The sequence below is a fragment of the Symphalangus syndactylus genome, chromosome 5 (genome assembly GCF_028878055.3).
Source record: "Symphalangus syndactylus isolate Jambi chromosome 5, NHGRI_mSymSyn1-v2.1_pri, whole genome shotgun sequence".
Taxonomy (NCBI): Eukaryota; Metazoa; Chordata; class Mammalia; order Primates; family Hylobatidae; genus Symphalangus; species Symphalangus syndactylus.
The window spans coordinates 35,884,873-35,900,809 of NC_072427.2; the positions used below are offsets into that span (position 1 = coordinate 35,884,873).

Consider the following 15,937-nt stretch of genomic DNA (forward strand, 5'->3'; position numbering starts at 1 on the left):
AATGGCTCGTGCTCTGAAGACTGGTCCTTGGGACCCAGCCCAGGTCAGCCAGCTGCCCAGCCACCAGCCAGCATCCATCCACATCTCAAGGTGGCTTGGCTCTTCTCTGCTGGTCTTTTGTAAATTCATGTGATGCTCTGTTTTGTGGATCTTTATGGAGGAAAAGATAAGCTGCACAACAATTCGGGAATATTTAGGGTTCTAAAACTCTAAATTAGGGCTCCTGGATCTTATAACGTTATCTAGTTAATCCCTTCATTTTGCAGACAATGAAATTAATGCCTAGAGAAGGGAGGTGATTTGCCCAAAGCCACACAACTAAATGGAGACAGAATTGGAGGTAGAAGCCAGCTCATCTCTGCGTGGCATTGGAGCATAACACACTCTTTAAAGGGGCAGTTTTTCTCTTCTCCTTGCCTTTATTTGGCTGAGGTTAAAAGGAATTGTGCATTCAGAGTCCACAGGTACACACGACAGGGCAGTTTACAACTAACTAGCAGACAGACTCACTGGTGGAAGTAGCTCTCAATGGTGTGTTGAACACAGTCACCTAAATTAAACATAAGGGCAAGGACTGGCTGGGTGCTGCAAGCCCAGGAGCAGGAGGTTGCTGGGGGGTACAGATCAAGAGCAGGCTCCATCTCCCTTAATTTAGTGTCTTGGGTCAAGGGCCAGGGTTAGTCTGAAGTAGCAGCAAACGTGAATACTAGACTGTGGTTAGAGAAACAGACTTTTAGAATGCTCAAGTACCCTTGGTTTACAGCAAGATGTTCAGAGGTCCTGCTTTAATGAGGAGATGATCATGCAAATGGGAGCTACTAAGGCGCATGGAACAGATTGCTGTTTGGGAAATTACACTTGCCCCCCACTATCTTGTTTTCTGTCATTTATTTGCCTAACAATCTCGACAGAGATGCAGGGCAGATGTTACTCCCAGCGCCCAGTTGGTAGTGCAGATTCCGAATGTAGCAGGACCTCTGTCCCCATTTCTCTGAACTGCTTCTCTCTCTGTATCTAGTAGATTAGTTCCTTCTGAGGAACAATGTTTTTCCACCAACAAAGCACCTGCTTTGAACCATACTTGAAAAGAAACTTTCAAAGGCGGCACCAGCCTCCCTGAACACCTTTTCCAAAGTGCTTTCCAAAGGGAGCCGTCTTCCCACCTCCCACCACCTCTCAGGTTCGCTTCTGAAGACCTGGCTCAAAAGCAGTGGCTTTGTGGGACCAAGAAGGAGGGAAGGATGGAGGTTGGCCTCTGGAAACTACAGCTGCCTTATTGATAACGGATTGCACTGAGTTGCCAAAAGGAGTTTTCCAACATATGATCGAGTTCCAGTTTGTGATTTGTGACCTGTCCCAATTGTTGAAGTCACACTTGATTTTTTTTTTTCCCTTTTTTGGAACTGATGTTTAGAGCTTGTTTGAGTTGGATCCAATGCTGTTTTAACAGCTGTTCTAATCAGAAGTGCTGTCAATTATTAACCGTAATGGTGGGTTTTCTTTCAAAAATATTTCTCTAAGCTCTCTTGAAATGTCAAAATGCGGCTTCTTGGTAGGAAGTCGTTTAGTAAAGTCACTTAATGGCTGGGCATCAGTTTCCCCATCTGAAAAGTGGAGATGTTGACAAGCGCCTTCTCTGGGGGTTACTGTGGATGCACACATGGCGAGTTGGGTGGGCGATATCAGCGGTCATTACTGTTGTTAGGAGGGCTTCTGTTAAGCCAGCTTTCCATTTCCAGGAACTTCCCCTCCCCCAAGCACCACCCTCCAAAAAATAAACATTTCTTTAAAATGTTGAGCAAACAGCTTTCCTGTTCATGCTCTGATTCTGCAGAGTGCACGCAGCCCATTCTCAGGGTTGGGCAGCCTTTGTAGAGATGGAAGAGGCCCAATCCCTGCTTCCACTTTGTGGGGAGACCCCAGGAGGGTACTAGCAGATGATGGCACAGTGACAGCTGGGAGGGATGGGATGTGCTTGCTTCACGTCCCTTTCCCAGGGGAGGGGCTGGGTTTACGTTGGGAGAACTTTTACCGTGAACCGGGAGGTTCTCCCAATGTAAGCCCAGCGCCTCCCCTCTGCCTGCCTCAACCCTACACAGTCCTGTCTTGTGACGTGCCAAAGTCCTTCCTGCCATGCAGAGAGGCCTCTCTTCATGGAACGTGGGCCTCAGGAAAGACAGCCTGAATGCCACTACCTCAGGCTTGTGGAAGGTTCTGTATCTGTGTAGCATTGTTGCGATAGCCCTCAGTTGATGCTTGTTTGTGGTGTTGCGAGGCGGGAACTACTTTAGGGAGGGTGGAGGGGTAAGAATGAGAGAGAACTTGCCCTGAGCCACCCAGCTGTGGTCACCTGGTGGCCCGGATGGCTGCATAATCCTGGGAGATCCCTTGTCCTCATAACCAGAGCGAGCTGGGCTCCAGACCAGCCCTATGGGAAGATCCTGTCTGTGGGAAGCCTTTGGCCACATGTTTGCTGAAGGGTGTGGGGAAGGGCAAGGTCAGCTACTTTTCTTTTTTGTCAGCTCCCAAGACCCTGACCCTTGGCCTGTTTGCCAGTGGAAGGAGGCCATAGCCAGAACCCTTTTATAATCACCCTGCCCCCCTGCTCTCCCAGAGACTGTGAGATTTAATAGTTGCTGAGGAGGCCACAGTGACTGAGGATGTTCTGACCTTGCCCCCGTCTTCCTGGCCGTGGGGAGGAGCAGTGGCCAGAGACCCATCTAGGTGGCTTGCGATTGGCCTGGCTTGGGGGAGCCACCCCACCCCGTTGGTGAATGGCTTGGGCCACTGGCCACCAAACGTATGTTAACACTCCATCCACCATGGCCCCTCCCACAGATGCTGCCCATGCTGGGGCAGGCCCAAATCCACAGCCAGGGGTCACTGCCATATGAAGTCTCAATAAATGCAGAGATGCCAGTGATACTATTCTTTGGGCTAAACATTTATGGAGCACCTACTGTGTGCCAGGCACTGCTCTATCGTTGTTTAAGATAACAGGCCTTGGACCTGTGAGCTTCCTAAACAGTAAGGTTGGTTTCTTTTGTTTATTTTTGTTTGCTTTTTGTTTTTACATATCTTTCTATTCTTATTTGGTGCATGAACTCAAAGGTGAGCGAACTTGTTACTGTGCAGGTTTGGAGTGAGGTGCAGCCTATGCTTGTTTCTAGAACTCCTGCCCTATCCAACCTGGCCTTTTTGCTTCATTCCCCATTCCTACTATCAGTTGATTTAGGCAAGGAAAAAATACGCAGAGTGAAGAAGGACTCTGTTTGGGAGAGCTCTTCCCACTTAACTAGATTAATAATTTATATAATGATTATTTAGTAATCCTCCTGGGTTCCTTAGAGTATGAATGACAGGTGTCTAGTGGGTGGAGAAGCCAAGGATGCTATTAAAAGCCCTACAGTGCACAGAACGGGCTCCACACAGCAGCGAATTATCTGACCTCAGATGTCAATAGCATGGTGTTTGAGAAACCCTGATGTATAGTGTCCTGGCTAGAGTGCCCCACGCATGTGTCAATGTGGAGTCCCAGTGGGTCTGAGCTGGGCAGTTTGGAAGTGGGGGCCATTGTTGACACAGTTGGCCTGGGATATGAGTGACAGTCCTTCATAACAGGAATTATCTCTCCCCAAATGCCAACAGTGGTGCTGGCTGGGAAACACTGACTCTGTTCCTGAGGAGCTAGAGTGTTCTAGGCAGAAAGCTGACAGCAGTGATTCCTGATCCTCTCCCCGCCAGGAACCCCCACTGTAGCGGACAGGCTCCGTAGGTTGGTGAGCCCTGCCACCATGGCTGGCAGCCCATAACACAGGCCTGCAAAAACCCATAAGGCTCTTTAGTGGCCAAGGGTGGAGGGGGTGGAGGGTGTTAGCCCCAGGAATTCTCCCGAGGTCCAGGGTCTATTTATGCGCCTTTGGATTGTTTTTATTTTAAGTGCACAAGGATTTCTCATCCAGAATCATTTGACATGCAGATGATCACAGATTTTTAAAGGCTGTTGTCATGGTTTTGTCTCTGAAAGATTGCTATGTGCTGATGAAAGCTTTGAAGCCAGCTTTGGGACCTCAGTCCTAGCGGGCTCAGGATTCAGAATGAGATAAGAAAAGCAATTCTGAGAGTCGTCTGTCAGTGGTTCTAGGCCTTTCTATATGGACTCAGTTAACCCTTATAGCACCACTCTTGATCTGAGATCTAAAGTTTACATAGGATGCTGGTAGAAACTGTTGACTTTCTAAATGCAGTCTTTTCTAGGGTGTTGGGAGATGAGGCAGAGAATTGATCTACCTTTCTAAGATTGACTTCTGTGAGGGATTAGGGATCTAATGAATTACATCTCTGAGCAGCCTCTTAGACAAGGCAATGCTATATCCTAAAAAATGAAGTGTTGGCTGGGCATGGCGGCCCATGTCTGTAGTCCCAGCCCTTTGGGAGACCAAGGTGGGCAGATCACTTGAGCCCAGGAGTTTGAAACCAGCCTGGACAATGTGGCGAAACCCAGTCTACAAAAATAAAAAAATTAGCTGGGCATGGCGGTGCACCTCTAGTCCCAGATATTTGGGAGGCTGAGGCAGGAGAAAATCACCTGAGCCCAGGAAGTCGAGGCTGCAGTGAGCCAAAATCATACCACTGCACACCAGCCTGGGTGACAGTGAGACCCTGTCTCAATGGGAAAAAAAAAAGAAAGAAAGAAGGCTTAATGGTAGGATTTTAGCCTGGTAGCATATATATGGGGGAGGGATTGATCTTGGTGAGGGAGAGGCTAGTCCCAGGGAACCCTTTGCCGCATAGGACCACTTATCAGCTTTGTCCCATTTATCTGAGAGCTCGTGTCCTGTTGGCACTGGGCACCAGTGGGCAGAGCAATTCCTCTCTCACTAAACTGTGTTTCACTCTTACAATGGGTTTTGCTGGGTTGTTGGGGGTGATTTTTATTTCGTTTTGCTTTAATTAGGGATTCCATCCAGAGGATGCAAACTATATTCTGAAGCAGACATGTGGACCACCTCTGATGGAAATTGGAGCTCCCTCAAATGTAGGCAGCCTGGCTGCGAGGGAGCTGAAAGAGATTTCTTCATGCTGTGGATTTAGCTAGAGCCTCCTGGCAGGAGGCTGACTGAGGACAGAAAGGATGGAGCCCCATGGAGAGGGGCTGTGGTTTGGGGGGAGTTTGCATTTCCACTTGTCTGTGACATTTCAGTGACTTGATTTATTTGCCTGAGCTTCATGTGGTCTCCTTGCCTTTGCAGACAGAGATTGCGAAGAGACTGAACACAATTTTAGCACAGATCATGCCTTTCCTGTCACAAGAGGTAAGACCTTCTTTTATTATTTCTTCCTTTTCTTTCCAAATCAGCCCAGTGGCTGGTGGGGTCTCACTGGAGCCTGAGCCCCAGCCCCAGCCCCATCCCCAGCCTCAGCCCCTGTCCATTCGTACTGACTGAGCTGACAACCTGGAGATTTCCAGAGCCTTCTCCAGCTAGTCTGGAGGCAGGGGGCCATACCAGGGGGACCATTTGCTCCTTCTTCTGATAGAATTGTTTCTCTGCCATCGCCGGAGTCCAGAGATGGGGGTTCTGGTATGTGACCTAACCATCAGTGGGCAGTGGGTGCCTCTTTCCCATCCAAACTAGCATCCCCAGCCCAAAGGGGACCTCAGTTCCTGGTACAGAGTGCCCTTGCTGGGAGCATGACCAGGTAGTCATGTCACCTTCTAAGCCTACCTTCCAAGGGACCTCCATTTGGGACAGCAGCTGGACCAGTGGGTGATTTGAGATAAATGCCTGCAAAGAAGCCCCCTGGTGCCGACCAGACAGACGGGCCGACTTTAGTGGGCTCTGTTTCTTTCCTCTGATTTCACTCCAGGCAGGGCAGGCCCTGCCCTCTACTCCCACTCAGTGGCTGGGACCATGTCAGCTCCCTCATGGACTCCTGGGTCTCGGACACAGAATGGTGACCAGTAAATGATTGAATTAATGTATAAGAATCAGATATGGCAATGCCCTCGGAGTTTGCAGCCCAGTAGGAGAGAAAGCTGTGTATGTGGCTGGTACTACCTCAAGGCCAAAGGGAATTAATGCAACCACTTTTTAAAATAGACTTTATTTTTTTAAGAGCAGTTTTAGGTTCACAGAGATTTCCCATATCCTCCCCACTACCAACATCCTCACCAGAGTGGTACATTTGTTGAAACTGATGAATCTGCATTGACACATCATCACCCAAAGTCCGTAGTTTACATTAGGGTTCATTTTACCACTTTTTCTTTCTGTATCTGTTTATCTGGAAACATACTTTGTTTTCTCTCTATTTAGACAGGTATGGATAAGGTATATGTAGACATACTTTCTCCCCAAATCCTTTGACTGTAAATTGCAGATATCCTGACAATTCACCACTAAATACTATAACTGCATCTCCTAAAAACGGATACCATCCTTCATGATTACAGTATTGTTACCATGTTTAGAGAATTAATAATCATCCTGTAATATCATCTGATATCCAGCTCATATGCAAATTGCATGGAAAAATTTGTGTGTGTGTGGTTGACTAATAGCCATCTTTTGGCATGCATCTTTATTTTAGAACTTAAAAGGAAGTTTCAGTTACAAAACTAATACATGCTCATTGAAAAAGGTCTAAAAGAGAAAGTAAAATGGCCTGTCACCCTCCCCCCCTACTTGTGTCCTGTGCCTGTTCAGTGGGGCTCCTCTGTCTGCTCTGGGCCTCTCCGAGAGGCCCTGCCAGTGCTGCACAGCCGTCACCTCCTCTGTCCAGGAGAATGGCTGCATCTAACGCGCACCCTCTTCCCTCCAGCACCAGCAGCAGGTGGCGCAGGCAGTGGAGCGCGCCAAGCAGGTCACCATGACGGAGCTGAACGCCATCATCGGGGTACGTGGACTCCCCAATCTGCCTCTTACCGTGTGTATAGCCCTTTTATTCCTCTCATTTATCATAACCAGAGATTGACCCTGACCTTAGCTGGCCTCAAAGAATGGCGGCCCCAGGGCTCCGGCTTCTACAAGCACCCCGAGAGCTTGGACCCATGTAGGGCTGTTTCCCCCTTGGCTCCCAGTTGCCTCCTAGTCCTCAAACTAAAGGGGAGCCAGACATACCTCAAATCCACCTCTTCAGCCATCTGCCTCATCCTCCACTGGCTTTTAGTGTCCTTGCCATTGAGGAGGGTGGGGACCTAGGGTCACCTTCAAGGCCAGGCCAACTGGCCAGTACCTGGCCACCTCCTCACACTTACCCCGGGGCCTGTCTGCCTCTTCCCTGGCACAAGTCTGCCCTTCTTTGGCCGCCTGGGATCAGAACAGTCTCTGCTGTACTGTTGATGTGCATCGTGCTGTGGAATTTGGGTTTACGTCTTGCTGTCCCATGCGCGAAGCTGCCTGGCTGAGCATTCATCATGTACGCTTGTGAACTCCAGCTGGGGAGCCAAGACTGATTTTCCTGACTTTCTAGAAGTCCCGTCTCCCCTTTACACAGGAAGACATACCCAAGAGTGCTCTGTGAGGCCCACTTCCAGACTGGCCCCTTAGTGGAAAGGGGAAGCTGGGTCTACCTGGCTTGTATCTTTAATGCATTTCTTAGGTTCAAGTGGCATCTGTCTCCTGCTTGCTGCTTTGGTGTGAGGCTAGTGACATTTAAGATAAGGACCTGAGGAAGAAGAGTATTTTTAGTGTGACTTTGGGCAAGGCTCTTACCCTTGGGGTGTACCTGTCCACCTTTCATCTCTGAAATGAAGGGGGTGGACGGGATCACTGCTTCCCAGTCCACGGAGGAGCTTCTGGACAGTACAGATTCAGAGGTACTTGCCCCAGAGGTCTTTTCCATAGGTCTGGGGATGGGACTGGAAATAGGTGTTCCTAACGATTTCTAGATCATTCTGAAGTGTAGTTAGGCTTGGGAAGCAGTAGACTGATTCAACTCCAACATTCTGGGAACCTGGTTGGTTTTCTTTCCTCTTTCTGTTCTCATGGGAGTCACTATTTCAAGGTGGAACTGAAGGCCCCAGGATTTTCCTCTGCTTGGTGGGATACATGATGACTCTTCACTTTTCTGCCTGGGGCAGAAACCTGGAGGTCTGCGTTTTAGTCATGGTTCTTCCCCCACGTGACCTTTGGCAAGTCCCTTCTCTTCCTTGGGCCTCAGTTCCTGTATCCGTAAAGGGAGAATGTACACCGGCTCATCTCTTTGGGCACTCCTGACTCCTACCAGGAATGCTGGGAGGCTGGAATCACAGAATGACACTTACGGACACCGGCCCTTCCATCACGCCGTCAGGACCCGAGATGGTTGCAGAGTCATTTGGTGAAGGCATCCCAGTGGGTTTGTCCTTCTGGGCTGAGCCCATAGGGACACTTCTCACTGCTGCTTGGGCGGGTGGGGGATGCAAGCATTGGTCTGGTTTGAATCCTGGCCTACTATGTGGAATGGGCAGAGAGGAGTCTTGAAACTGGAACGTGAAGAAGTGTTCAGTGCTGAAAGGCAGTACCCCAAGAGGGGAAATCATGATATTTTAATGTTTGAAGTATCATCAGAGATCATCTAGCCCAGGGATCATCAACCTTGACACTGTTGAAATTTGGGGCCAGATCATTCTTTGCCATCCTGTGCATTGTGAGATGTTCAGCAGCATCCTTGGCCTGTAGCCACTAGATGTCAATAATACCCCGACACTCGCGACACCCCAAAACATCTCTAGACGTTGCCAGATATTCGTAGGAGGCAAAATAGCCCTTGGTTAAGAACCTCTGATCTAGCTCAATGCCCTTGTTTTACAGAGAGGGGAAGTGATAATGATGTTGAGGAGCAAAGCCAGGCCAGAGGCCCAGGTGGCTGACTCCCAGCCCAGGGCTCTTCCCCTGGCCCCGGTGCAGCCCTGGAGGGTGGCCTGTGTCATCTGTCTCAGTGACCAGCTCTCTGCTTGGTGGTGGTTCTGCTAGTGGTAGCAGGGGGCTGCAGGGGTGGGACATACCTTGTGAATTCTGTTTTCTGACATTTCTCCTCTTCCAGCTCCTCACCGCATCCCCTTTCAACCATCTTCTTGAGGTTTCCAGGCCAACTCCTCCTACCCCTGCGGTGGCCACAGCAGGGTCCCCTCTCTCCCTCTGCCTCCCTCTTTGGAATTAAAATCCTCTTATGAAAATAATTTTTTTTAAGTTTTAAGAAAGGAGTAAAATTGGGGGAGAAGCACTGCTTGGATTAGCTGTACTTCCTTTAAGTAGTATTTAGGAAGCTACAAGTTAGGTCGAGGCAGCTCGAGGCAGACATTGGAATTCAATTAAAGCCAACGAGTGGGGCCTGTGACCCGCATTTTCAAGGTAATTGCTTCTCCAGCTCTGAGTGAATGCAGCCATCGCCCTGTCATTAAGCAGGCAGCCGTCTAATCACTGCGCCTGACAGAGCCTCACAAGGCAGGAATTACGGACAGCCGAGGCGTGCTCGTGCTGGGAAGCCGTGCTTGACTGCACTCCAGTGAAGGAGGCCGCTGATCTAGTCAGGGCGTTCTTTATCTCCTCCTCGAGGAGAGCAGATAGCGAGCTGCAGCTGAACCGCCTCTGGGAAGCCAGGTGAAGAAGGATAACAGGGGATGCAGAGCCACGGGCTGAACAAAAGGGCGGGCATCCTGGCCCCAGCAGGAAAGGGCAGGAGAGAGAGGGTCCCAGGAGGCTCCTGACAGCTTCCAGTGGCTACCCCCACTGCACTGTTGGATTTGCTGCTCCGGAAGGAGACATAACCTGCCACCCTGGTCGTGGACTTAAAGGAGGGCTTTGGGCAAGTCACTTTGTTCCTCCAGGCCTCAGTTTCTCCATCTGCACTACTTGTTTAGTGGCTTTCTTGCTCATGGAGTTGAAAGATTCTGAGGTCATGGCTCAGCTCAACTCAAAGAGAAATCAGATACCTCTGGCATGGGCAGGGAGGTAGCCAGTGGCATATTTATCATGAGGATTAGAGTATTCCTAGGGTTTTCCTTCCTGGTGAGAAAGGGCAGGATCCAAGGTCAGGGTGGTGTGTGTGAAAAGGGGAAGGAAAGACAGATAGAGGGAACCAGGCTCTCTAGCCGAGCCAAGCCTCCCCACTCCCCTGCTGGACCACAGGGAACTCAAGCATCCACCGAGGGAAGACAGGTGGAAGATTGTCTCTCTTCTAGCTGGGGCCTGGCAAGACTTGGTTACAGTAGCCCTGTTTCTGTTACGTGCTTCTTGGATCAAATTAACAGGAGGGGCTTTAGAAGGACAAGATTCCTGAGCACGAGGAGGGAAATTTGACACTTGGTCAGCAACTTGCAGAAGGCAGCATCTATATTTCCCAAGCAGATTTAAGACCCTGTGAGCTGATGTATCACCCATTTCTGGAACCCTCTTTTTACATTGCTGTATCATGGCCCAAGATCTTTGGACTGGAAAGTGGAAGAGGTCTCATCTGCTTACCTACTGACAATTTGGTCTTCATTCCCTTGGAAATTAACAGTAGGGGAGATGTCACAGAGCATTGACTTGATTTTTTTTTTTTTTTAAGTGGGAGCGAAGAGAGGAAGAGGGATGTTGTAGCTTGTCACAAAATACACAGGATATTTTGAAGCCATACCTAAGGCATTCACTCCAGGATGTGGATGAGCTGCATTCAGTTGACTGAATTTTGTATGAGGGGAAAGGATGGCCAAGAGAATGTGCCTTAGGATCCGTCTTTCAGCCAGGCAGTCGTGGTGGAGGGAGGTAATGCTGAATTTGAGTCTGGGCTCTGGTTGCTGCTGGCTTCATGAAGCTGTTCAGCCTCCCGAGCCTGTTCGCCATCTCTGAAGTGGGGATCACAAGGGTTGTTGTGAGCACTAAAAGCTATTACCAACCCCAGAAGCTCAATGCGTGTGGAGCTATGGTGCCCACTGAGTGATGTGAAAGAGAAGGAGCAGTCGGAGGCCTGGAGCTGTTCTCGCTGTCCTTGGAGGGCAGGAAGTATTCATTTTACGCAGTCAGGAGCCTGTCTTTGACTCCTCTGGTGGGAGCCCTTGGCGGGTCTTGGCTCTGGAAATGCTTAGACAACTTCTCTAAGTTCAACCCAAATCATGAACCTGAGAAACGCAGCATTAAATCACCTAGTGAAGGCCTAAGGCGCGATGTGCATAATCCAATTACACATACTCCGCAAGCAAGATCTTCCCTTCAACCTCTTCTGGAAGTAACCGCACCTTCTGAGCCAGGCCACGGGCGCTTATCACTTGTGTGGAGTACATGTTCGTTGACCTGTTTGTGCTCTGGCAGGACATGTTCAAGGAGGGAAAAGTGAACGCCCATGCATGGGCTCGGTTCCAGGCTCCTAGCCCCTCTTTGGGGTTTGGGATGCAAGAGGGAATTATTGACTTCCTTTCATATTGTGGATGGAGAAGTTCCCATATTGGAAGGAAGGATATAAGCTGGAGACAGGCGGTCTCTGATTGTGGAATTGATTCCATTTCTCTGCCATGGGGAAAGCTACTCAGTTGAAAACAGTATCAGCCTCCCACTCAGACATCACTGTGTTTGAGCACATTGTGCTCTGAAGCCAGCAGACGTGTTGCAGGGGATAGGAATACAGCCTGAGGATAGCTGTGCCCGCCTGCCTGCGGAGGTGCTGAGCTGTGATAGGGACGGGGGTCAGGTGGGGCCTTGCCCGCTGGCCCCCAGACCTGTCAGGGAAAAATCTTCGTTTCACTCTCTGTTGTACCCAAGATGGTTGTTAGCAGACCCTCCGTCCGACAAGCCCTGGCGTCTGCTCTTGCACTGAGGAAGGAGCCTTGGAGGTTGGCTCTTCTGTCCCTGCTTCCCAGAGTCTGCTGGACCAGTCCTCGCTGTGCCTTCAACCCACCCCAAGGAGACCTCGAGGGAGTTTCTGGCTCTTTGCAGCAGGTTGCTCTTGCACTCAGAGATGAGGAACGCTTCAGTTTTGCATGGGAGATTCCTTTTCTCTTTTGCAAAGAGGACGCTCCTACCTGACAACACTAAGGCAGAAAACCAGCCTCTCAGCCTTGGAAGCTTAACAGCTTTGAAAGCCACTGGCTGCCAAACAGCCGCTGCTGCCTTTGTTCCAAGTTTCTGACATTGGTTCACTGGTTCATGTTTTGGGCAAGCAGGACACCTCATGACCCCATTGATGCTTCCTGTCCCAACTAACTGTTCTAGCTGCATCTAATTGGGCCTTGGAAGGAAGGCGTGGAGCTGGGAGGCAGTTGGCACTTGTGGACACCATTTCTCAGCCTCTTCATATACCTTTTCCAAAATTTTCACTAATTTACCCAGAAGACATGTACTGAGCAAACATGCCAGGCACTGTTAGAGGTGCTAGGATGGAGAAGACACAGTCTGTGTTTCTGGAACTCACAGGTCCAAGGACTCACAGCTGATAAAGGATAGAGCTGGAAGTCCGCCTTATTCTGCCTGGCTCCATTGTCTGTGCCGTTAGAGCTCTTAGAACAGAGAAATCCATTCTGACCTGAGGTGGGAGGGCATTCAGAGGAGATGGCCTTTGAACTGGGCAAAGGTGAGCCCGGAAGGTTGGGTAGGAGAAGAGACCTTTCCTGGTAAGATAAGACTCGGGGTGCGTGGAGCTATCAACTCCATCTTTCCTTGGGTACAAATGTTCAGTGCACATTTTCTCTAGAAACAGACTTGTTCGTGAGAGGAATTAGCTGTGTCTGCAGGCAGCAAAGCTACTTCTTTGAAGCCTTCCTTCCCCTCCTCTTCTTTGTCTCTTCCTCAAGGGATCTTATTGGCTGTGCACTATAAAATGCGGATTAAATACCTCAGCCCTTGCTTTCTGGGATTTTACTAAATAGTTATCACCAGCAGAATTAACGGGCCTACCAACAATTTGTCTAAACAAAGGGGCCCTACTGGAGACTCGTTTTAAAACCAGGTATCCAGATAAAGTTGTATTGTCCAGCCACACCAGGGAATACTAGGTAGCCATTAAAAAGGACAAGAAAATTTCTTCAGAACATTGCTAAATTAAAATCAAGCTGTATAGCAGTATGGTTCACAAGAGCCCATTTCTATATAAATACATTTGAAATGTGTAGATTTTCATAAAGAAAAACCTAGGCAGATTTAACAGTAGAATCTTCCGAGGGTAGGATTGAAGGGTAATTAAAAAAACTTTTTAACATCTACTTATTTTTAGTATTTTCTTAAAATGAGCATGTATTAGTTTTGTAATAAGATATAAAAGATTACATTTTCTTAAAAAAGAAAAAGTGGAGGAGCTCAGAGTAAGCTCCCATCCTAGAGGAGCTGGAGTTTCTTAGCTGGGAGGGGTTGGATCTCCGCATTGGACTCTGTGATGCTGGCTCCAGGGTCCCCCATAGCTTTGTGTCTGCCATAGCGTCTCAGTGCAGATGTGGGGTCAGACCACCCTGGGACAGTGCCCAGGAACTGCCTAGCAACAGACATCACAGAAATGCTCTGACAGCTTTGAGCGACGGCCGCAGTGCCAGCCTTTCACCCAGAACTGACAAAGGGAGCCCTCTGGGGCCAGGAGTGCCATGGCTACTGTGGCTGCCATTAAGTTTGGGATGAGGCCAGGTGGGCAGTTTGCAGCTTAGCTGGGGGAGAGTAGGGCCCTTTATCCATAACCTGAAATGCTTACTGCCTCCTCCTGCCGGAGCCATGGGCCTTCACTGTGTTCTGTTATCTCTTCGCAGTTGCCAGAAAACCATCTCATATTGACAGGCGAGCTCCCTTAGTAAGGTGTGAGATCTGGAAGCTTCTCAGATGTATTCTGTATGGCACTCCCCACCAACCCCTTTTGCTTTGGGGATCTTCTTAGGAATGAACATTCTTTGGATGAGGGCTGGTGGTTGACAGATTTACTAGTGGTGGGATTTGGCCAATTACTAGCTACCTACTCCAGCCCCCTAAGCATCTATTAAATGGCCACAACCCCTCCCTTGCCAGGTGGTTGGAAGGTGCCCAGGCATTCATTCAGGCATTCAATAAATGTTAGTTTTCTTCTCTTGCACTAGTTGAGAAAAAAGAGGTGTGCATAGGTGGATACCAGCATACCTAACTTCTCTTGCAGTAGTGGAGAAGAAGTTGGGTGGGGCGAAGGGAGAGGAAAGAGAAGCCCAAGCCCCTGAGGCTAGTGTTGAGTGGGGGAGTTGGGCCTCTGGAGCCAGGGCAGCGGAATCCTTGACTAGGGAGGAGACAGGGAGAATTGCATTGTTGTTGTTGATAATACTGACTTGCTGCATGGCAAGTTTTTAGAAGGGTTCAGGAATCCATTTTAAACTCTTTGTAAATGTTAGCTACTGCCATGAGGCTTAGTAGCTGTGTGCCATGAGCTGCTGCAGACATTATCTTACAATAATCCTCTGGGGTCTGCTGCTTTCCCCCTTTACAGATAAGGAAATTTGAGGCTCCAGGACTTAAAGTAACCTGCCCCAGGCGACATAGCTAGAAAGTGCCAGAGTTGGGATTTCAATCCTGGTCTGTCTAGTTCCAAAGCCTCCACTCTTCCAGTTACCCCGTTCTCCACCACTGATGTCCGGTGACGTTAGCACTCATTCCATTGGCCCCCAGCTCATCTGGCTCTGGGGCCTTTGCTGTGATGACCTGCCCTGCCCCTGCTCTGTAAGGCAGGCTTGGAGTTCCTAAGAAATAAGGAGCCTTCCCCAGAGTCCAGCCTCAGGGTGGAAGGTGCTGGCAGCTAATGCTGAAGGCATGTACGCATGAGCAAACACTGCCAGGGCTGTGAGCTTAAAAATGGATCCCTCTCTACTCAGAGGGAACCCCATGACTTTGTGGTTTTTTAAATGCATGCATTATTTATCTCAGGCTTGGAAACAAACATTGAGAAATTCTTCCTGAAACTGGGGTGCAGGGGGTTGGGGGGTGCTTGAAGACATGAATCTTTACATTACAGTCTATTAACAGACTTCCTTCAGCGAGACATTCATGTGGGCTGAGCTGGGGGCAAAGGTTTTGGGGGTGCTTCCCCCTGCCACCCACCCAATGAAGGAGCAAGAGGAATGGGAAGAGCCACTCCCTCCCTCCCTCCTGAGGTGGCCACACCTCCCCTGCCCTCCCCAGCTCGGCTGTACTCACCACCGACTTCATTGCAGCAGCAGCAGCTCCAGGCGCAGCACCTCTCCCATGCCACACACGGCCCCCCGGTCCAGTTGCCACCCCACCCGTCAGGTCTCCAGCCTCCAGGAATCCCCCCAGTGACAGGGAGCAGTTCTGGGCTGCTGGCACTGGGTGCCCTGGGCAGCCAGGCCCATCTGACGGTGAAGGATGAGAAGAACCACCATGAACTCGATCACAGAGGTGCGGCTGGGCTGGGGCAGAGGGTGGGGCGGGGCAGGGCTGGGCATGGGCGCTCATAGGCCTCACAGTGAGTGGACCCAGCAAGTGCTGTTGCCCTAGGACCAGGAGTTACCAAGGATTTGGAGCCATCTGTTGAATACCTGGCACGTGGAAGCCAGCGCCATCCAATCCCATGCACCTTCTCCTACTCCTTGGTGTGGACCTGGTATTCTCTGTCCTGAAGACCCTGTCTGTTCATCTGGAGCCCCCTCCCATTTTCCCACAACACCCTTGCCTGTCCTTCAGGGGCCAGCCCCAGTCCACCCCTTCAGGATGCCTTCCTGGTCAGACTAGGGGCTTTTTCAAGTTCCCATAAGAGTTTAAGAGTTGGTATGCCAAGGCTAAGTCCTTGTTACTGTCGTCTTACATCCTACCCCTGGAAAATGTCTTGTGCTCACCACGATCATTAGTTCCCTAGGACAGGGGCCAAGCTCTTGGGTGTTTTCCTTACATCTATGTCTCACCGATGCAGAAACCTGGGAAAGGTGCACAGTCAGTGCTCAGGTAAAGGTTTGTTAGCTGGCTGCCTGTAAGTGGGGGTAGTGCACACGCCAGCAAGAGATCACATTGACTTGGAGTCAGAACTT

At 49.8% G+C, this 15,937-nt stretch overlaps 1 protein-coding gene across 36 annotated transcripts in view; it reads left to right on the plus strand.

Annotated features, from left to right (window-relative positions):
• TLE3 (TLE family member 3, transcriptional corepressor) overlaps window positions 1-15,937 on the plus strand; it is a 50,167-nt gene that overhangs the window by 16,794 nt on the left and 17,436 nt on the right. For 6 of the 36 annotated variants that reach the window (XM_055277942.2, XM_055277946.2, XM_055277953.2 and 3 more), the window contains exons 5-7: window positions 5,253-5,315; window positions 6,823-6,897; window positions 15,107-15,311. In XM_055277942.2, coding sequence (XP_055133917.1) covers window positions 5,253-5,315; window positions 6,823-6,897; window positions 15,107-15,311 — 343 coding nt within the window. Of the gene's footprint in view, window positions 1-5,252; window positions 5,316-6,822; window positions 6,928-14,632; window positions 14,675-15,106; window positions 15,335-15,937 lie in introns of all 36 variants that reach the window. The other 30 variants (XM_063640183.1, XM_063640187.1, XM_063640192.1 and 27 more) reach the window with 12 other exon arrangements.